Source organism: Drosophila subobscura, chromosome E (genome assembly GCF_008121235.1).
Source record: "Drosophila subobscura isolate 14011-0131.10 chromosome E, UCBerk_Dsub_1.0, whole genome shotgun sequence".
Taxonomy (NCBI): domain Eukaryota; kingdom Metazoa; phylum Arthropoda; class Insecta; order Diptera; family Drosophilidae; genus Drosophila; species Drosophila subobscura.
The window spans coordinates 16,915,744-16,938,972 of record NC_048531.1 but is presented as its reverse complement, the minus strand read 5'-3'; the positions used below and the strand labels follow the sequence as shown (position 1 = coordinate 16,938,972).

Here is a 23,229-nt window from a genome sequence, read left to right as displayed (position 1 = left end):
TCTACCATTTACATACGGAATTGTCTTATTGGAAACTTAATCGATATGTAATGCCATATCCTTTTAATTAAATCTTAATTACCCGTTTGAAGTCAGTTTTATAATTATTTTTAACACTTAAGCCAAATCTTTTATCTTTTGCATAATTGTTAGAAATAATTGAATAAATAATAATAGCCGCAAGAACAAATTTCCACCCGCCTTGACTTCGTTCCCTAATAAATGCTCAAATTTGCACTCGCAATAAGCACTCATGTGCACAAAACTACCACTCACTCGCAGTCGAGCGCGCTCTCTCTCTCTCTCGCTCTGCGTCTCTCCCTCTATAGCTCACTCTTTCACTCGGTGGGGCTGCTTCGTCAAGTGTTCGTCCAAACTAAACTTCTCCTGCCGTTTGAGGCTGGCAGCAGCGGCGTCAGCAGCAGCAGCGCTCATTTGTGCGCGTAATGACGTCATTATTTTTATTTTAACTGCCATCGACAGAGGGGGGAGGGGAATAAGGGAAAAGTGCATGTACTGTTGCTGCTCCTGCGCACACCCCCTCGCTGGTGTGCTCTCTCTCGCTCTTGCCCTGCCGCTGGCGCTCTCTCGCTCTCGCTTGCTCCTGCAGCTGCTGGATGCAGGGGGGTGAGGTGGGGGGACAGACATGGTTCGGCTTGCGCTTCGCTTCGGCAAGAACGGTCTTGTTTGCTCGTGTTTTGTTTCTCGTAAGTTGCACTCGTCGACTCTGGCTGGCCGACCCGACCGTTCCACGCGACGACACGATTCGACTCGACTCGACTCGACTCGACGACTACTTATGCTGATGATTGCTGGGGGTCCAAGCGCCCGTCTGGTGCGCCGCACGTTCATTCAGTCTGCTGTGGACAACGTTGCACGACGACGAAAGCGGACGTCGCGTGGTAGTAGCAAGAACCAAACAAATCAACAAACAAACACTCTCTCTCCCACACACAAGTGCACTCTGGAGAGCAGCGCGTGCCATTAAATACTATCTGCAGCATTCAATAGATGCAACTGCAACGGAGAGATTCCGAAATTCCGAGATCCGCGTTTCAGATTCGAGATATTTTCCTCACTTTACGCGCGCGCCACAAAGGCATCGCGCCCCGGCTTGCAACGTCGCGTGTGAGACAGACGATGATCCTTAGTTGATCTTGACTCTAGTGTCTGTGTTTGTGTGTTACTGTGTGTGCGTGATAGCCATCTCCCAGAAGATACTCTTAATGAATTGTTATCTAACGGATGCTTGGGATTTGGACGATTTGTGACTAAAAATCTAAAGAATCTCGAAGAAAATTGTGAACAAATTGTGGAAAACCCAGAAAATCTAATCAACTTTACAACTGCTTGAAGAACACTTACAGAAAACGGTAAATAGTACAATCATATTATCAAAATTCTTCATTTTTAGCATACTTTTGGGTCTGGAAATTGGTTCCTTTCGAATTTATATTAGTGGTTCCATCCATAAACCGTATGAAAGACAATCAAAGTGAAGTGCTTAATAGAAACATTAAAATGCATAAAGTCTTAACAGCCCCATAACCATATTCATAGTTCATTAAGTTTCCATTCTGCTCTCAAGAGACAAAAAAATAAATAAAAAACATTTTGAGCCTCTCACGCACTTCGATCGCGATTCCCATTCGAATTGTTCAAATAATCGAAATGCAATTTTTATGTAAATCTCGAACCTTGACATGGTAATATTCCTAATGCTGCAACCAATAAACAGATAGATGCGCCTTTGGCGCTGACGGTTAATAACTTTAATTAACGTTAATTACGATCAGAAGTGGCATGAAAAATGAGCATCATTATCATTATCATCGGATCTGGGGGCAGGCACAGATTCACAAATATATCGTACGTGTGTACGTACGGAGTGCCCACTCGAAAATAGTCGCCTCGTTCTAATAATAAAACGAAATGTACTCGTAATACAATAAATACTAATAATGTGGTGGCACTGGACAGTGCTGGATGGCAATTTGCAACAATAAGCTGCGGTAGCAGGCAGCAGACGGCAGGCGTATCTCCCAGATACGCGACTGAAATTAAATCAGAATGAAATTCTACACATAAACAGTTTAATGCCACCAACCAACCACCCCACGAAAAAATTACGAAAAATCTATTACAATTGCCTTGCGGCTCAGTGTCAGTTTTGTGCAAAAAAGAAAAAAAGCTAAATGTAAGCGTATCTACGTATCTATGAGATACAATAAGCAGCAGCGGCAGCAGCAGCAGCAGCGGCAGCAGCAGCAGCGGCGTACAATTCACAGCAACAAATAGCGGCAGCAGCAACAATTGTAATAATCAGTTTCATTTCAAAGCCAGACCAACCTGCGCGATACATTTTTCCCAGTGCCACCACTGTACAGTGCACAGGTTCTACGAGCAGTTGAACCCCTCCCTTCTGCCCCTGCCTCGGGCGGTGCCTACTCTGGCCTGGCCTGGCCTGGCCTGTATCTGTATCTCAGTGCGGTGCATTGTTAGCCCTGCCGCTCGACTCGCTCATTTAATTAAATATAATTAGCTGCATTAATTGCAAATTAATACAGAGTTTAGTCTCTTTGTTGATTCGCTTTTCATTGTCGTTGCCAGGCAGAGAGGCTTTTCGACGGTTCGACTGTTCTACGGGTGTACCTGATGCCTGTCTGCCTGCCACTTGTTCTCCACGGCTAGTTATAGCCGTGTAATTATGGCCCGTAAATGCAGATTTTATAGATACTTTCAAGTAGCTTCTAAGCTGGTAGCTGGTAGCTATGCTTAAGAGAAGCCAAATGGCAACTGCAGATCCTGGTTGTCCATACATTTTCGCAGAAAATTAAATGTAAGCTGTGGCTAGGCAATGGCAACTGATAGACTAGTGCAGATTATTTAGATTTAGTTTATATTTCGATTAAAACCCTTTAGTTTGACAAATTTCTTCGTTTTTCTGGTATGTTTTGCTTATTGGAATTTTTTCATTAATTGGGAATCGATCGCACTGCGCTGAGCGGCACATTTATTCGCCATTCATCACTCTCGTTGAAGACATCTATCAATGACTTACAAAAAGCCGACGGCTTTTATGGTATATTTTAATAAAATAATCACCTAAAGTGTTTCCCTTTAGATATTTAACTTTATATTTGAAATTTGTTTATTCTCTCCGACTATCAATACAATTATCTATAAGAATCCATGAAGTTTGGTTATAATTTCCATTTCCAAACCCCTCTGCAATGGCTACGTGTGTGATGTATGACGTCTGATGTCCATTTGAACGCTTCATTTTGAGTGAGTGGCACATCAGAGAAATCCATTAAATTCGCATTTCGACAACTTTTAATGCGAAAAATAAGTAGTTGTGAAAATGGAAAAACAACCACGAAAATGATTAGATATTAATTTATAAATTAAGAATGTCTACAAGTGTGTGTCTCTCTCTATCTCTCTCTGTCGCTGCCTCTAGCTTGTGTATTTTTTTATGACAAACGGATGACGAACGCATAAAAATGCATAAAATGCAGCGGCAAACAAGCCTTAAAAATAACCAAAAGCCGGCGGCAAATTGCAATTTCCCCCGTTGCATGCCCCTCCTCTCGTGGTTCGTTGCGCGTCACGTTGTCACTCTTAACGTAGGCAAAGAAATCGTAAAAATCGTTAGAGAAAAAGGAAAATCGGCAACGGCAAAATGCTTAATTATGTGCCGCCGGGACATGTACACGGACTAGCTGCAGCTGCAGCTGCATTGCCACGCCCCCAGGTAGGCGGCCTTTTAATTAGGAATAATTAAAGTAATACTTATGCCCCATAAATGCATTCTGCATTCTGTAAATCGGAGGAGATCCGGAGAAGGCGGACACTCAAGACATTCGTCTTGAAAGGATTTCACTCTCCACCTCTCACTCCCTCTGTGCCTCTCTGTTTTTGATGTGTGGCCAATTTGCAACTTGTGCAACACATTTAACTGCACTTTTATGGCCATATTGGCGGGTGGGTGGAGAAGTGCAACCACGTACGAACGTCTCTGTGAAAGGCAAAAAGCCATCGAAAATTTAATGATATCAGAAGGACCAGACCAGCAGTCAAATCAAAAGAAAATCATTTGCTGAAATTAGAAACTTGTTGTCGGCAAAGGAAAAGTGCCATCGAATGGTCTTTGACCGAATGGTAATTTGTTGAATATGGTCATAATGCATAAACGCTTTTCCATTTACATATTTTTATAATTGAACAATTTTATTTGGGGCTTTTCTGAGTTGTAACTGGTATTTTTGTATCTTAATGAAATGTTTTGTGCGCATAAAATAATCCATTTAGACTCCATAAAGCCTTTTCCAATAGCTAATGGTAATTACTTTTATTTGGTTTGCATCTATTAAGATAATATTATAAATTTACATGCATGGATCATGGTTTCAACTGCGAAATTAATCTGAATTGAGTGGTTGATTCATAGGCATATCATTTGATATCAATATCTTTCATTCTTCGTCACTTTTTCCAATATAAATTCATGTTTAAGCCATAATTTGTTCGCTTATTTTATATAAAATAAACCAAAATTCATAGAACGCGTAAATATTTCCCACATTTTTATCAGAGTGTTTCCATTTGGAGATGATCGCGGCGCATTCTTCGACTCTTTTTGTTTTCAGGCCACCAAAAACTTGCATGCCGCACATGCCACAAAGCCTACACAAAAACAGAACGCCACGCAAATGAGAGACAGAGAGAGAGAGAGAGAGAGAGAGAGAGAGTAGCAAGATAGATAGCGACAGAGATACTGCCTCATTTAATAATGAACAATAATGAAGAGTAATAATAATCATCAACCAAAAACGTGCAAAGAGAGTGGAGTGGTCCACAGAATCACTAAATACAAAGAGAAGATACAGATACAAACAGATGATGTATATGTATGTATCTGTGTGGAGGGGATTGCTTTATAGGAGGCAACGAAATTTTATCAACGAACGCGCATCATTTCAATTAAGAAAATGTCACAAGTGTCCAAGCAGCAGAGGCCGCCACAGCGGCAGCCTAAAACACGCCAAGTGGCGCAACGGCAGTTGGCTCGACAAAGGGAATGGGGATCCCCCGGCTGTGGCGAAATGAAAGTGCGCCCCAGTACCGCTCTGGGGATCATCGATGCCCTCCCCCCGCTTTAATGGGTTCTTTTTTGGAGCATTTCTCGTAATTAATGCGAATTGTCACACGCTAAAATGAGAACGAAGCAAACGAACGAAAGAACGAACGAACCTCTCTGGCAAAAATAATGTCTCAAATGCCTTCGATTCGCCTTCTAATTAATTATTGTACATTTATCGTTTGTTGGTATTGCTACTGCCACTGTCCCTCCCCGTGCCACATCGAAATAGTGCCGTTTCCTATTCTTAATTAGTAATTAAACAATTTATGCTTTCGCGTGAGACATTCGGAGAGCACGAGAGAAACAAACTGAAATAAGTTGAATTTTTGTGGTGACCAAAAACATGAAACCATAATTAATTCTATTCCATAAAGTATTTTGCTCAATTAGCAATTAAAAACAGTGCCTCGTACTAGTGCGTTGCGTGCATCGCCAAAGATGTAAAGCCTACAATTTCGGGGGTAGTTCCACAGGTCCAATCAAGCTTGATGGATGTATGTATGGATTGTCAAACTTACAAGATACAAACGATAAATGTAAATGTAACTGTGTCGTGTTTGGGTAATTATGTTCGGAGAGTACACTGGGGGTTACAAATATTGGAAGATTTAATTATTCTTTAGAATTCCCGACCATTTCAATTCCTATTTTTGTGTGTGTTTCAGCGATGAAACACATTTCCAAATGAAATTTTCGGCTACATAAATTAACGAAATGGCATGGCATTCTTTCACTTATTTTTGAGGAATTTTTTCGCTTTAATTTCAGCTAATTTTATATCATGTTTTAGTGTATTTCGTTTAATTTTTGTTGATTAAATGCAATTAAAAATGTCTCCGCCCTGCCCTCTCTGCAACCCGGCGCCGCCAATCTCTTTGTGGACACGCGGGGCACTCGTTCGTCGTCAGAGATCTAGAGTTAATGAGACGCGACACAGTTGTCCAGATGTTCCACAAAAACCAGCTAATTGTGCAATTAACTGGGGAAGCGTAAGAAGAGAGTGGCAGCCACATGTTGAATGGGATAGCCGCCGCAGCAGCAGCAGCTGTGTGGCATGGGGCAGTTGTATTAAGTGTAGAAAATCTCGAGCACTTAATTCACGCTTTGTTGAAGGTGTTGAGAGGCGGTTGGACGACTGAATCCGCCCAAGAAACTGCCCCAGGGGGTTGCTGATGGTTGCAGCGCTTTGTGGAGAGGGGGCGGGTACTTAACAGTTAAGTTAAACCAAATGCAAAAACCGCAAAAAAGGAACGCCGCAGCTCCCCACACGAACCACGAACCCGAACTCGTATCCAAATCCTAACCCACGTAATGTGTGTGTGGCAGGTCCTTTTTTCTGTTGCCCCTTTTTATTTTTATATTTTTTTTTGCTCATTTGACTTTGGGCCAGGACTAAACAAGCTGCTTATCCTTGGCAGGGCAGGCTACGGGCTGGGTCTCGCGCCGAAAAGAAAAATGTTAATTACCCTTTGTGTTTAAATAGACCTCCACACATACACACACAAGTGTGCGAGTCCTGCATCCTTGTGCCAGGTGGGAGGTGGGCGCGGTTCACAATGGACTTTTGTGTTTTTTGAGGCAATTAAAATTATTATTTTAATGTCAACACTTTTTTTTGGCCAGGATAATGCATGTAAAACGACTAACGCCTCCCCGAGAAAATCCGTTAAATGTTTATAAAGATTCCAATGGAGCATGGGTGGCAGGAAGGAGGTGGAGGGTGCGGCAGGCCCGGAGCAGGCAACGTCTACATTTCCTCTTTGCCGACGCTTACCCAAACTTAGCTTTAGCTTTCGTTTTGTTTTCGGGTTTTTTTTTTTTTTTTTTTTTGGCACTGGGGTTGATTTGACGCCTCGTCCCTGGTCTACCAGGCGTCGAGGAATTTCGTAAAAGTGTTTTTACGGTATTTCTGTTCTGCTCAAGCATTTTTCCGGATGGAGTTAGGTCAGTGCTACCATTCAACCCCGCACTCCGCACTCACCCCCTTCTATTCCCCACCGCTTTGAGAAATGATTTTCGTTTGCTTTGGGGGCATGTGGCCTTGTTCTTGCTCTGCAAGGGGGTTGGTGGGTGGCTTCTCTGTGGCAATGGAGATAAGCAGGTGTTATATTTTTATGGCTAAAGTGGCTAAGCAGTTTTGCGGGCAGGCAACTCCGGAAGGGGCAGGTATGGATTGTTGGGTGGATTGCTCGGGTTGTTCCAAAGTGTGATGAGTCCAAGGAAATCTGTTGGGTTTGGGAGCTTCTTTGCGCCTGATGATTGTACATACTGTAGAGGAGAATTTCCTCTAGCATTGTGGGACTCTAATATATACACACAGCTCGTAGAACTCTTCAGCGCTCAAACTGCATGCCCCGTACTCCCTTTTTCTGCTCTCCCACCCTTTCCCATTGCAAAATCAAAGCCTCGAGAGCCACCGCTTGGAGGAAAACCAACAAATAGTTGGCTCGGGTGACCCCGAGAAGCTGCTGAACAACTCCTACACTCCCCTTTCTAGGACCACGATTAACTACAGCAGCAGCCGGTAGCTGCCTTAATTGTTTCGCACTTAATCAAAATAAGCAGCGAACTGGGACCTTGGGCACGGGCTATCAAAGGTCCACAGGCCACCCACTCCCACTCCTCGCCAGACCCCACACCCCACAGTCCACAGTTCATGTCCCACTTCAAGTCCCAGTCCAAGTCCCAAACGTGGCACAAAAGCCAAAGCAGATACTGTTGCTGGAGTTGGGAACTGGCTGTTGCTGCTGCCACTGCTGCTGCTGCTGCTGGTGCTGCTGCTGCTTGTTGAAAGCAAAAAATTGAAAACTAAAGAGCAACTTGGGGCGCACGCCAGTCTCCAGTCTCATTCTGGAAAAAGGGACGCCGCCAGACGGACGGATGGACAAACGACGTGCGACACAACGACAACGACTACCACGACGAGGACGACGACATCAACACCCGTACGATGTGAAAAGAAAAACGTTTTATGAGGTCTCATTCACAAAAAGGGCCAAAGCACACTCATACACACACACACACACACACAAACACAGACACATTCACACACACACACACAGATCCATAGAAAAAAGGAAGTTTTCTGAGGATGTCGACAGAGAAGCAACCTGTTGAACCCTCCTATCCATACATCCATCCATCCAACCATCCAACCATCCAGACCGCCACCCGTCCATTCCACTCAGCTGTAAGTGTGCCACACTTTACTCGGCTTCCCTCTTTTTCTTGCCGCTTTTCGAATGCCCTTCCCCAGGTGAGAGTATATTCAATTTTGAACAGATATTTGCTCTGCCGCTAGGGAACATTCATTGAATTATGGAGATGCTCCTTTCATCCTCTGTCGCTGCAAAGTCTACGAGTGAAAATTACAAAAACCAATCCATCAGAACATCAGAAATAACAGTCATATAACCAATCTTGAAGGGCATCCCGGGCCTTGGCAAATTCTTTTTATTTTTTTGAAGACCCGTCCGACAAAATGATATGTTAAAACATCAACACACGCCACCCCTGCTCCCGCTCTCCCTCTCTTTCTGCAACTTGTTTCCCTCTTCTTTCAGTATTTACTTAAAAAGATTTCCCCAAACTTGAAAAAAGCAGCAAAGGTAAAAATCTGTTTCTTGCTCTCTCGCTTTATTTTCTTTCTTGTTTTTGCTGTGAGTTTTTTTCCTGCTGCCTCTTTGCCGGGTGTCTGCCAAGTGTCTGTAATTTTTCTTTTAGTGGGTGTTTCTAATAGAGTTTTTCCTTTTTCTAAATGGGAGCAAGAGGGAAACAGAGTATGTGTGGGTGGGGTGGCTGGCTGGCTGCGGCTGGGTCTTGTGGCATGGGCGTTTTAAGTGCTTCTAATGGCCGCTTAGATGGAGAGAATGCCAAGTGGAATGGCGACCTAAAGTTGCCATTTGAGGTGACTTTTCCAGGTGGCCAACGCTTTTGACAGAGACTTTAGGCTGAAGGTCAAGAATTTGTTGCTGGGTAGTGGAAGAGAAGGTCCGAAGATTGATTTCTGTTCACAATCTGCTCTAGGAAGTGTATTCCAAAGGCATACGAGCTCCATCTCGTTTGATTTCTAATAAACTTTTGAGTTTGTCTCAAATCTGTTGGCTCTCCTCCTGCTCCCATCCCATCCACTGCTCTTTGCGTCTTGTCTTTGCGGGCGTGGGGGAGTGTGGGGGGTTTTCTCTTGGGCTTTTCTTTGTGTGAGCTTTTTTCGAGCCAAGACGACGCGCACGCTTTGCGCTCTGCCGCGGTGTGGCGCGTGGCAGCTGCTCTTCGAATGCTGCGCGCCTGCTGCTGTTAGCCAGAATGGAGGCGCCGCCTGTCGTTGTCGTTGTGGCTGTCGCCGCCTGTTGATTCAGTCGTTGTGTTTTTTTGTTGGTCGTTCGTTTTGTGTTTTTTGTCTCAGTGTTGGTTGTGTGCTGCTGCCAATGCCTTGGCCATGGCCAAGACAACGCGCCGCAGAGGCTGTGACTTTTACAACTTTATAAGCTTCTCGGCGTCATGTTTGTCGCTGTGGTTGTTGCTACGTTTTTTTTGTTGTGCTTTGCGCATCACTTCCGAGACATACACACACACGCACATAGAAATGTACGTGACGTCAAAGAGTCAGAGTCAGAGTCGCGGTGTGGCATGTTATTTTGTGTCTACTGCCTGCCACTTGCTGAGCTTCTGTTACGCGTCGACTCCACTCTCTCTCTCTTTCGCCGCGAGTGTGTGTGCCGCGCCGGGCCGCCTTTTGAGCAATCTCTGCTGCCATTCCGGGAATGAACTTGGCTTCGCCTCGCCCCCTGCCACATCCACCATTCAGGCAGGGACTCTCTGAGATTAGGGCCTAGGAATAAGTTATCTAAATGAGGCCCGACTTTATTACCGGCAATTATAGATCGTTCTGTAGCGCTGCAGCACACTGCGTACACTCGTTTCTAGGTGTGCGTGTGTGTGTGCGTGTGTTTGTGTGTAATTGCAATGCGATTGCAGCCAATCCGATGCCTTTTCCGACCGACTTTTCATTAGCTGCATCAACACTCTGCATATGTAATTTAGCATAATTACAAATGCAAGGCAGCGCCACAGAATAACTGCCACAGAGAGGCACGACTGAAGCCAACAGCAAGCAGTGTGCCCCCTGGCCCCTGCCCACCGGTAACTGGTATAATTAATAAATGGTAACAGCCACAGATACAGATACAAACGCCAAACAAAACCAAGATTTCTATTGGCAAAGGAATGCCAAAAGGCAGCGCTTTTTTTTTTGTTGGCTCAATTCTCTTTCTCGCTCTCACTCTCTCGCTCTGTTCCCCTATCTTCGGCTCGTTGTCTGCTCGTAGATATATCCATGTCTTGACTGCAATTTATGAGCCTAAATGAGCGCAAATTTCAGTGTTCACACACAGCCACACGATGCAATACATGGACAGAGAGTGTATGAGTCGTATGTGAGCGATTTTGGCGCTCAATTGGCAATAATTTCTGATCAATTTTCCATTGACTGACAAAAACAGAACAACAGACAAACGAAGCAGCGACAGACAGACAGACAGACAGCATAGTACAGTGTGTCCCATGGAGTGGGGACATGTGTCAGATAGGAATTCACTGTGGATTTACCCAGTCAGATAAAGCTCATGAATTATAGTGTTTTAGATAAACGCATAAACGTCTCACGGCACGAAATAAACAAATGTAGAAAAGTGCCTTTAAAATAGAAAAAAAAATGTAAATAAATTAAAAGTAAAACTTTGCACAGTTTTCTTTTGCATTTCTTCTAATTTCCATTTGGCAGAGACTCAATTCAAACAACAATTGGCAGTGGCCCTATCGAAGAGTCAATAAATTTTGGTGGCAAATGCGCAACGTTTCATATTTTCCATGGGGAAATCCCGACTGGTTTTTCCAATTGACACACATAATTACCCCTATTGGCTTTGATTCTTTTGATTTGTATTTTAGAATCTAATTAAATCAGTCCAAATGCCAGAATGAAGTATTTTCTCCATTGAAGTGCCGCCACTCAAGTCAGAATTATGATTTCAACTCGAATCGAGTTGAGTTTTTGCTGTGATTTTTATGTTGGAATGTTGTTGGCTGTTAATTGGCTGAATTACTCGTATTTTCAATGATTACTAATAAATATGTATTGTGTTTTGTGATGGCTGATTAATTGGAATAAATGAAGACCAAAAGTAAGACTTTATTGCGTCACTCAGTGAGAGAATGGAAAGACGATCATTTGCATTAAGTTCCTCTTCTCCTCTTGAAATGTGGGCCCCCATTTCCAAGAAAATAAACATCACAGCCATATAGTGGAAGAGAATATACCCTCCCCTTGCCCGACAATAGCAGCAGAACGTGGCACAAGAAATTAACACATTTAAATGACTTTCATTAAAAATTGATTAATATGGCCCTGATTGGTTATTTTCTTTTCTTTTTTTCTTTTGCCTCATTGTCGTCATTGTGCCTGCCACACGATGCCTGCCCCTTTATCGCTCTCTCTCTCTCTCTCTGTCTCTGCCTCTCAATTATTGTCACATAAATTGAACATTTACTGGCAGTTTTTCACTGATTTCAGTATTTTATTAATTTACGTATTGGTTCCGCTTGTGTTTTCGTATTGATTTCCAATCATAGTTGGTGCCTCCGCACAATTCGTTTTCAATGAGCCGTAATTTAGACTCATTTAAATAAATATACTCGTTCTTTTGTTGATTGGCCTTTTGCATTATTATTACTCTATCCATCCATCTGCCTCGCCTGCTTGTCTCTCTCCCTCTCTATCTGTCTGTCTATCATCGTTCGTCAATTGCGATAGCGAGTTCAATGCAAAGTTATTTAACCTTTTAATAAGCTGAAATGTTAGATAATCGAGTGTGTGCCGTAGAAAATTATCGAATGGGAAGGTACAGTTGCCGCAGTACACAACTAACACTCTTCGTTCGTAGTGTGAATATTGTCAGATTTGTCAGATAGAAAGTTCCCGCTTAGAGAGTCTCCCGCTGCGCCTGCGCGTTGCTAGGTACAGTCGCCTCTAACAGGCTTAGTTTGTCTCATGTCTCATGCATTTATGCATAAGTTGGGGCCGTCACGCACTTAATGAGCCAGAGATTGAGTCGGCGATGGTGGCTGGGGGCCGGGGGCTGTAGCTGAAGCTGAAGCTAGATCCGTGCGACGGCAACAAATTGACGCATTTAATAATATTTTACAATGTGTGTTTGCAGCTTGCTAATTTCTTGCAGGCGTTATTGTGCGCACTTTCAAAAAACGACGTTGCGTGGTGGTGCAGCAGTGCAGCAGAGCAGCAGCCCCTTGGGGGCCTCATTTGATGCCCGACAGCGTTGCCATATCGCTGCCACTCGCTGTTGCCGGTTGCCGCTTTGCCGCTATGCCGCTTGCCCGCTTTTCGCTTGCCTCTTGCTGTTGTCGGTGTCGTGTTGCCGTCGTCGCCGTCGCGTAATTTACATTAATTGGCACACGGCGTCGTACATATAAATTGTTTGCGCGCTTAAACTTTAATTTCATGCGTGCCATTTGATTTTTGTTGCCACTCTGGGCACAAATTATAGGCAAGTGTGACGGGACTAAGGCTGCATTGCATCGTGCCTGAGATAGCTGCTGCAAGTGCTGGGCGTTGTGTATAATATTTTGTGGGCCTGCTGCTGGTACTGGCACCGGCACCGGCACTGGCACTGGGACTGGGACGCATACTCCGTTCCCATGTGTCGTGCGCCGCAAGGTTTACGGAGCGGAGCGGTTCCAATATTTACGCAGATTTGTGGGCATCTGGTTATGGGTTATGGGTCTTTGCATAATAGAAAGGTGTCTGCAAAAATGTCGAGACAATCACTTGCCGTTTACCACGGATTACCATAACCCCATTAAATCTGCCCCTAAGGCGTGTTTAATACGCACAGAAATGGTGGCCTGCAAATGCAATTACCAACACTGCCACTGCTTGGCAACACTGTAAATGGTTCACTTATTTTCTTTCCTTTCTTTTTGTTGCGAACATGGCATATCCTTTCGTATTTATATTTAATTTTATAGACGATCCTTTTGCATTTATTCTATTTTTATGAATTTTTATTTATTTTTTGGAACTTTTCCTCGCCTATTTTCTTTCGAGTACAGTTACGCTCCGCTACTTCCTTGCTCTGTTCTGTTCTGTTCTCATCTTCTTCTTCCATTAATTAACATACTTTCACAGAATTTCTTTCTAACAGCACAAATTTTTCGTTGACGTCAATTTTGCGCATCGTTTGCCATTATTGCTGTTATTGTTATTATTATTATTGTTTTTGTTGTTGCTGTTGTGCTCATTTCGCCATCATATCATCAGGTCAAATCTCAATTAACAAATATTACGATTGTTGCTTTCTTTCTCTCTCTCTCCCCTCTCCCCTCTGTACACTCTGCCACACTCTATCACTCTGCTGCCTCTCTCTCTCTCTCTTTCACTTAAACTAACAATTAACAAATATTAATGGAAATTTATTTCAATTGAAATCAAAAATTTCACTTCCAAATGCGCCTCAATGGCCGAATGGCTGAGTACTCTCACTGTCCATATGGCCATGTGTGTGCATGTGTGTGGGTTCTAAGAGGCGTTCCTTATGGCCAAGTGCATTCGCTCCTTATCCAAGTTGCACTCGACCATTATCCAGTCATTGACTTGCCCCCTAAACTCAGGTTAATTAAAAAGCCCCACACACACACATAAACACACACACACACGTACACACAATCAGCTTATAATCAGCTTATGGGAGTATTCTAGTAAATTTATAACCTCTCTTGATTATGCCGTGGGTTAGTTGTCGCGGGGACGAATGACATGCCACACCACACCATAAGCGCCATGCCATCCCATGCCATCCCATGCCATCCCATGCCATTTTCAGCGTTGTGTGCGGTATGTGGCGCGGTGTGCTGTGCGGTGTGGTGCGTGCCGCTACGTGTGCTGCATATCGAGTGAAATGTTGTATGTGCTTATTCGCCGTAAGCAAACTGCAACTTGTGGTAATTATGACGAGCTCTGTGGCATATGTGGGTGGCAGCCGGGCAACAGGGGCAACGGCGGGGCTCTTCCTAATGGCCGCCGCCTGGTCATTGTTCGTTCTCCGCTGTGCGGAGTGCAACAAGAGCTCTGCCGCTTTGCCGAGTAGTTAAGTAGCTTTTAATAAGCGACTGCGTCAGGCAAATAAATAATTATAATAGAAAATAAAAAAAAAATAACAAAATAAATTATAAATTGTTGTCGAGGTGCAGGTACAGTCATACCATACAATGTGTGTGCTGGCTCCCTAATTACCTCTCCCCCCCTGCCGCGCTACTCCTCCACTCTACCACAAAAGGGCGCATGCAAAGTGCAACTTTTGATTTGCCTGCACCTGCACCTGCCCCTGCCCCTCCGCATTGCCCTACTTTATCGAGAGTTAATTAAGCGTTTTAAAGACTCAATTTGAATGCAACTTAGCTGACGGATTGTCTGATTGTCTGGCTGGCTATTCAGCGATTGCTTTTGCATTTGCTGGCCATTTAGCTGCATTTTTCATAGTTTGCAGCTCATTAGAGGCACGGCCACATGTACCTACATACATATGTATGTGTGTGTGTGTGTGTGTGTTTGGGTACGTGTATGCAAATCGTTATTGGCATTCGATAATTATTACTGATCAATCGATTTATGGCAACAGATTTTTATAGTGCTCTTGGGGCCCCGTTTGCGTTTTGCTAATCGTTTTTCACGTCGAGCCTTGATTCCATCACCGACTAATAAAAAAAATGCTTTGATCGTGGTTAAAGCTGCGGAGAGAACTATAGCTCTGCTGATTGAAATGTTTCTTTCTGTGTTGGCAAACTTCAAAGTTGGCACCGAATGTTGGCCAGTTAATCGATTCGAAATTTGATTACCACAACACTTTGCCACTGCCCCCCTGCTGGCACTGTTGTTGCAATCAGCCCAAAAATATGAAGCACTTTGCAACCCCAGATAAGGGCAAGAACCACCCTTGAATGGTCATGTCGTGCCGCGAGCTCCGCTCCGCTCCGGTCCGTCTGCTCGTTGGTCCGTTCCTCTGTGCGCTTTGAATGCAGCAAAAAAAAAAGACCCCGCAGCCAAATTCTAATTATAATCGCGTATCGCATGTGCCAAAGCTCCAATAAACCTTTGTCAAGCGATTCCCTTAGTAAGCTTGCCCTCCATGCCACCAAATGCGATCCGATTCGTGTCCGTCCCCCCTCGTGTCGTGTCATTAACGACCCACACTGCTAGGTTTTGAGCTTTGCATTAATTTCTGCAGTGCCACGAAAAACGAAAGAAAGAAATTTCCATAATGAGCACGTACACAATCACTTACCCCGGACATGGCCATGGCCATAGACGGAGGGAGCAGACTGAGGGGACTGAGGGGACTCAAACCCTCTACATGCAATTGGCAAAAAGGGTTTTTTCGCATAATTCCATTTCACTCCCTTCCCTTCCCTTCCATTCCCGGGGGTTGCAAAGCATTCTTTTTTTTATAATTAGTTGGCCGTTGCCCGGCACCAAAGTGCAGGTTTTCAATTCAAATTTTTATTCAGTTTTTTCCTTCATTTTTTGAACCAAATATTTAGACGTTGATTATGGGGCGCCACCGCCGCTGCACACCCCAGCCAGGGCGAGGATTGCAAATGATTTTGGTGCGTGCTCAATTGGGGAGTTTTTCAAGCCGAACCCAAGCCAAGCCAAAACAGGACACACCAAGGACTGCCCTTCCCTCATTTGGGAGAGCATTTCTTTTGTTTTTCGCTAATTTAGCAAAATTATGTTCTGTGCTCTCTCATGTCTAGATGTCGTGTGCGGTTCGTGCTGCACACCCCTTACCTTTCCATTGCCACTTGCTCCCACCAGTCCTGGCTGCCATTGCCTGCTGCTAGATTATACAACTGCAACACGGAGCGGGACATGCAACATTCTAGCAGCCACTGCTCAGTGTCGGGCTCCTCGAATTTTCGTTGCGGTTTGTGCTGAAACAAAAAGGAGATTTTTGACAATTAATATCTCTAGAAATATTTAAGTTATCTATCTAATAAAATGGGATCTAAACTACTTATATCTATATCCTGTAGCACATTTGAAATTCGTTTTCATTTAACCATCGTCAAGTCCCCGGCCTTCCCTTATTTTGGCATCGTTAATATTTCCGTTTCTAAATGAATTAAAATCGCCAAACGTTGGCGATCGACGCGGGGGCAGCAGCAGCAGCAGCAGCAGCAGCGAGCTTTGGCAGCACAAAAACGGGGCAAAAAATGCGAATAACTCATTACGCGGCGCATTAAGGACAATGTCTGTATGTGTGTGTGTGTGGTGTGTGTGTGGTGTGTGTGGGTGTGTGCTGGTCGCAGGACTCACGCTATGAGAGGGTTGATTTTTCAGCTCCAGACTGTGGGCATGACTTTGACTTCCTTTCCGGGTTATTTTTTGTTTTTTGTTTTTTGTTGCTTTGCTCTCATCCTCTGGGGGCGTTTGGTTGCACATGTTTATTGTTGTTGCTGCCGCTGCCGCTGCCCCGCATGCCACTGGCAATCGTTGTTGTTGTTGTTGTTGCTGCTGCTGTTATTGGCATCGCCTAGTGCGTGCTCTGCTTGAATCACGCAAATTTCATTATTATTATTATTATATTTTTAATGATTTGAGTGGAGAGAATATGCATACAGACGCAGGAATGAATGGTGGGTAAGCGGCTACCGTACGTGAGTAATCGAGTAATCGAATAGCATAATAGAGATTGCTGGCCATAGTCCACTAACCAGATTGCAAGTGCCTCATTGTTCAACGGACAGATGGACGGACGGACGGACGGACGGTGCTTGAGGTTGGTCTGCACTTAGCCCTTAGCACTGCACTCAGCCATGGCCCCCAACGAGCGCTCATTATACCCTTTTTGGTGGGGCATATACAAAAGTACAAGATGTTGGACAGATATAAATGTAATTATTTGAATATATTTTCAGTTGTGAAGCGGCCAAGATCGGTTCAAAGTAAATAGTTTTGTGGTTTATCTGCCTCACAACTCAACCTTTATCTTGTAGTTGCCATCGTTTGATCGTTCTTAAAGAGTATCAAAGGTTGCGTGCCTTATAGACAATCTTTCTTTGCTGTTTCCACTTGAATTTCTTCCTTGCAAATTTAAAACTTCGATGCGTGTGCTCCCAACTCGTTCTCTCTCTTTCATGCAACTCTAGTCTAACCCTTGCTCTTTGCATAATATATCAGGCATTGTATTTTCATGTGTAATCGTGTGTAATTTTTAAGAAAATTGCACGTACTGCCACACACCCCCAGGGACACCAGCCAGGCAGGAGGCAGGAGTCAGGAGTCAGGAGGCGGCGGCAACAACCCTAAAACAATGCAACAAACAACTTGCAAAAACTTTTCATGCACGGCCGAGTGTGTTGTGTGTGCTGTGTGTGTGTTGTGTGTTTGTGTGCGTAATAAATGTTGCATAAATAATTTCAACTCAATGACTTAATGTTGCAGGGGGCTGGCACCCGCATTATTGATTATTTTTGCCATGGCAAAGTAGCCAAAAAGTAGCCTGCCTGCCACACACTGTGGCGCTCTGTGCCATTCACTTCCACACAAGCAGCAGAGCGAACAGCTGTGTGGCACTGCTGCCGTTTGGCTATTTAATATGCATTTTGCGCTAATTACAAATCAAAGGAAAAATTTAATAGCCCAAGACTTGGACACTAAAAATGAAGTTGTTTGGTGTCCGGGGTCCACTGGTTTTTCTAATCAAAAATTGCTTTGTGCCACATTTGGCTCTCCTAACTCTAAATGATGGCAAGTGTGCTACAATTTAGTTTGACTATTAATTACAACAAGTCTTAGTAGCAGCAGCAGCAGCAGCAGCAGTCGTCTCGGTAGCGGCAGCAGCAACATGTTCTACATGTTTTTTTTTTTGCCGGGCCCCGATGCCATGCAAAATTATTGATGATTTTATTAATTTGAATATTGCCAACGAATTGCTGTCGAAGACAAAACGCCTGCCATGCTGCCATGCAACTCGATCCGAAGGCGATCCAAAGCGATCCCCGTCCAAGTCGATTCGTGGCGACTTTGAATGATAAATTTTTGCGTTCGGCCCGGTAGAAAGTTGCATGGAAATTGCAATTTATAGCCTGGCAGCGAGCGGTGCCACATGTTGCAGCCACCACCAAGAAAATGAGTATAATTAGACCGGTTTCGCAGTGTGTTCTGCAGTGCCTGTGCCGTGCATGTTGCGGATGGGGCATGTTGCACTGGAAATGAAGCGCACTCGATTTGAATTATAGTCGCCGGGCATGGCGATAATTAATCGTGCTATTTAGTGTGCTACATGAAATTCTACTAGTTTCCTAGTTATTGATTAGATTTCATAGTTGATGCTGCTGCTGCTGCCGAAGCTGTTGCTGCTGCCGAAGCTGTTGCTGCAAGCGCAGGAAGCGACAAAATGTTGCATGTTGCTGGCGCTGCCCGCTGCCTATGCAATTTTGCCAGACTTTTAATATGCGCAAATTGTACTTAATTTGGTTGCACATTTTGTCGCTGCAATTTGCCCGTGTATGTTGCCATGTTGCCAAGTGGCCCGTCGTCTAAACTTTCACAACATGTTGCAGCATTAGCATTAAGCAGCAGCAGCAGCAGCTGTCTTTTGGGGCGCCTCTCCTGCTGCTGCTGCCACACACACACACACACAATCCAACTGGGTTTGGCATTCTCTGTTGACGCATACTTGAAATAATTTTTGCTTGTATGTTGCAGCCCTGTGCTGCTGTTGCTGTTGTTTGTTTTTGTTTTTGCTGCTTTTCATGGATTGTTTTTGCTGCTTATGCCACATGGTGGAAGGAAGGGTCCAACACCAGGACCAGCCATGGCCAGACATTTGCATGCAACGTGCAAAATTAATTATTACACTCCCCTACACCAACCCCTACCCATACCTACCTACTCCTCCTCATCCCTCTGCTTCCTGGCCAAAATCTACAACACGAAAGCATTGCTTGGGCTTGGGCTTGGGCTATGGTTATAGCTTTGCCTCTGGCTTTGGGCTGTGCCTCCGACTCTGACTCTGCCCCAGACATTGGCATTGCATGTACGAGCATAGTGCAACATTCCAACTTTCAAGGCACAGTACCGACATTTCTCGGCCCCGTTCGCCCGCTACCCCCGGAATGCTTCTGGGCTCATTACGGCAATGGAGGCAGCTCTGTGTGGCAGTGTGGCCGGAAAAGTGCGTTCGTTGACTGCTGCCGGCTGGCCAGCGTCGACACATGCAACAACACCCAGCCACCCATCCACCCACATGCACCCCCCACCACCACTTACTCCCCTCCACCCACAACAGAGTGACCGAATCCGAGCTACAGAGCTTTGAGTGCGAGTATGACTTGGACTCGGAGTCCGAGTACGAGTCCGAGTCCGAGTCCAACTCAGTTCACAGGCGACTGCCACAGCAACAGCACACACACACAGAGAGACAGTGGATCCTGACAGGAGAGGAGTGAAGCAACTGGCAATGAGCAGAAGCCCACATGCATTATGCATTAAAATCAACGCCCATTTTGTGTAGACCTGCAGACAATGCAACGAAGAACCGAAGACAAAACCCCAGGACCTTGCGTTTTCCAATCCCAATGCCAATCCCAATCCATGGACCCCACCCAAACCACACGGAGACACAAAAACACTCTTGAAATCAGGCCCAATTTTCCGGCTAGCCTTCGGTGTGTTTGTGTGTGTGTGTGTGTGTGTGTGTGCGTGTGGAAGCCAAATATCAAGGCATTGCCATTGATGTTTCCTTTGTTTCCAGATGGCAGCTGGGCTTTGCAGGGTGGGTCGGGGGGTGTAGAGATTCGATGCAGTCCGGACAGGTATGGTATTCTATGAGCTCTTTAGTGCAAATTGTTGGCACAATTTAGGCGCCTTTGGGCTGGGGCTTAACCCCCAGGCATGCGCTCGATGCTCTAGGAAGGTAATAGACCAGACAGTTAATGGAATGTGTTCGAGCTGAGCAATGATTATGAGATGATTTTTGCATAGAATATTGTTGAGTTGAGTCTGGATGGGTAAACGAAGCTTTCACAGACGCAGCATTCGGTTCGTGCCTATCTCTGTGTGCCGAAAACTTTCCAGCATAAGGGAGTGCCCTGCCTAGTCTTTATCTTCCCCTGGATTCATTTCCCAGTTTGAACAATGTTTTTTCCGTATATAAATGCTGCCCATCGCCTCGCCGTCTTGCTGTCTTCCTTCTGGTTCTTCTTGTATATGGGGAAAACTTTCTTGCCAGACATGCTTGCCACACACACACACACATACTCTTGCCACAGTGCCACCATGCCACAAACCACCTCCTTCTTTGGTCAGTTGTCCCGCCAGGCGTATAAATTATAATGCAGAGTAGGTGTAAAATTTTCGATTACGACTGTGCGCAGTCTGCCCCCACATCCTGCACTCTCCGTTCTTCCTGCTGCTGCTTCTGCTGCTGCTGCTGTGGCAACCACCCGTATGTTTCGGCCTTTGTGTCCATCACCCAACCCCCCTTTATGCTGCCCCTTCGGGCAGGATTCGTTCCTTGTCCAGTGCAGAGCGCCGTCGTCGTCGTCGTCGTGGCCTGGCAAGGACATGGACATGGACACGGACATGCATGGACTGCAGTGGACTCCAGCCTCCGCCTCAGACTCTTCGGGTAGCGCTTTGCATTTGCAAAATGATGTGTGGGCTGTGTGGCATGCCCCTTACCCGCCAGTGTTTTTGTTTTTATGTGTGTTTGTGTGTTTGTGTGTGCGGTGCAACGTGAGTCAACAGGGATAATTAATGAAATTAATGCGGCAAGTGGGGCAGGGGTGGAGGGGCTTTAAGTGCACGAAATATTATTCGATAAATGTAAATTCTAAATTATGAAGGACGCAGCAGGATGCGAATGTCTCTCCTGCTCTTTGTAATTGGAATCTATTACAATTGAATGAATTACATACGCGATAGAGGGGTAAAGTAATATCTACCACAAGTACAGTCAGACAGCAGCGTAGATTTTACATGTTACATACATATGTAGATGTATGTATGTATATTTTATGTATGCTTTTATGCCTTCGTGTGACACCCTTCTTTGTTGTCTTGCAGGCGCGGCCCGCCCATGATGCAACGAGCGATGCAACAGTGACATGGCCGAGGGCTGCGAGGACTCTGCCGGTGCCGCTGAAACGACAACGTCACAGTATACAACGACGCTAGACAAGATGCTGGGCACGGTGTTGCCGTGCGAGGCGGCAATTGGTGCCACACCTGGTGGCAGTGGCGGTGTCAACTCAAACACCAGCGGCGGCGGCGGCGGCGGCAACGGTGGCGGTGGCGGTGGCAGCAACAACAATGCCAACAACATTGTGAAGCGAGAGTTTTGCGATGGCAGCTTGATGCCAGGTGCTGGGGCAAGTGTGAACAACAACAACTGTACTACCAACAACAACAACAACAATGACAACAACAGCAATAACAACAATACCAAAATACAGTCACTAATTTGCACTGGCAGCAGCAGCAACAACAACGGCAGCCACAGCAACAACAACAACAGCAACAAGAACATAAGCAGCAGCTCATCCTCCTCCTCATCGTCCTGCTCCTCGAGCTCATCTTCGTCGAGCTCTGCGACCAGCACCCACACCAGCTGCACCACCACCGCCGCCGTAGTGCCCTCAAATAGCTCCACAAATGCCAACAAGTCGCCCGGTTCGCCCTACTCACAGCTGGGCATGGGCATGGGCACCGGCACGGGAGCGAGTCCGCTGCGTGAGGCCAGTCCGCTGGCCGGTCGCAGTCGTTCCCCATTGATGCATGCCACAACAGCCGCCCAATCGCCCTGCAGCATTGGTGGCGCAGTGGCGCCCGGCTCCCCGCCATCGGCCTCATCCAACAGCTCGTCGCATGTGCTGACCCTCAACATCAAGACCGAGTCGGTGAGTCGCTGAGAATTTGCATTTCCACCTTCCCGAATTGAGCAACTGTGCGTTATGATATGATAGAGTGCCCCTCTGCAGATTCTAGGATAGGGATAGACACACACACACACACAAGTCTCTCTCTCTCCCGCACTCTCTCACGTGACTTTGTGGCACTCACATTTAATTAGCATGCAAAGCCCTGGCGACGGATCATTAATTAGTCGCCGCTTTGGACTCAGCTGCTAATCAGTTCAATCTGCCAGCAGGCCAGGCCAGGCCAGTCCAGGCCAGAATGTTGCAACTCCAGCACCAATCAAGGGCAAAGCACTGCCGCTCAAAGCTCAAAACTCTTGCCCCCAGGCCAGCGTCTCTCAGCTGGAGTCGTGCTCTAGAATCGTTCAACACACAACAAAAACCAGAAACAAAACTCAAATTCAGAGCTCGGTCAAAATATTTTTGTCCCAATTTTAATGACCATAAAAATACTGATCGAAGATGGAGAGCGGCAAGCGGTAGAGGTAGCGGGGAAACTTTTGTGCAATTGTCAGCAATAAATAAAAATTTCGCATGTCCTCTGGTTCTCGTGGTTTTTTTTGCTTTAGCTCTTTTTTTTTTGGTTACTGCCGCTTGTTGCCTTGTGGCAGGCACATAGTTAAGCAGCGAATCAGCCAGCCTCAGCCTCAGCCTCAGCTCCAGTTACAGTTGCAAAGACAAAAGCCACAAGCAATACAGCCTCCTGCGATCTGCTGATCAAGGCGACTTGACTTCTATTTTCAAGTTTATTTTGTTTTAATTTCTGCCTGGCATTGGGTCTTTGCTTTGGGGGCTCTGGGCGATTGTTTTCTGTTGTCTTTGCTCGTAAAAATTCCTAAATTATGGGTCTGTTCCAATAAATTTCAGCAGGGAACAGCAGAATAAGCAAGCAGAGGCTGAAGAAGCATTTTATGGTGAACATTTTAAATTGAATAAATTTCTAAAAACATTGTGAAATATTTGGGAAAACTGAAACTCAAGAGCTAAATCAATGCAGTTGCAGAAATCCTAGGCAGTGTCCCAATGAAATCCCAAAACAGTTGCAAATTGTTGACCCAATTCTAGCAGCAAATCAATTCAGGTCCAAT

The 23,229-nt window shown here is 45.2% G+C and overlaps 1 protein-coding gene across 7 annotated transcripts in view; it reads left to right on the top strand.

The window, feature by feature from the left end:
• Positions 1 to 840: 840 nt before the first annotated feature.
• The window catches only part of LOC117892686 (AF4/FMR2 family member lilli), a 64,703-nt gene continuing 42,314 nt past the window's right edge, over positions 841 to 23,229 (top strand). For 4 of the 7 annotated variants that reach the window (XM_034799096.1, XM_034799093.1, XM_034799092.1 and 1 more), the window contains exons 1-2: positions 842 to 1,373; positions 21,291 to 22,123. In XM_034799096.1, the coding sequence (XP_034654987.1) occupies positions 21,332 to 22,123 (792 nt within the window). In that variant the 5' untranslated portion in view covers positions 842 to 1,373; positions 21,291 to 21,331. Of the gene's footprint in view, positions 1,374 to 16,375; positions 16,404 to 21,290; positions 22,124 to 23,229 lie in introns of those variants that run through there. The other 3 variants (XM_034799095.1, XM_034799090.1, XM_034799097.1) reach the window with 2 other exon arrangements.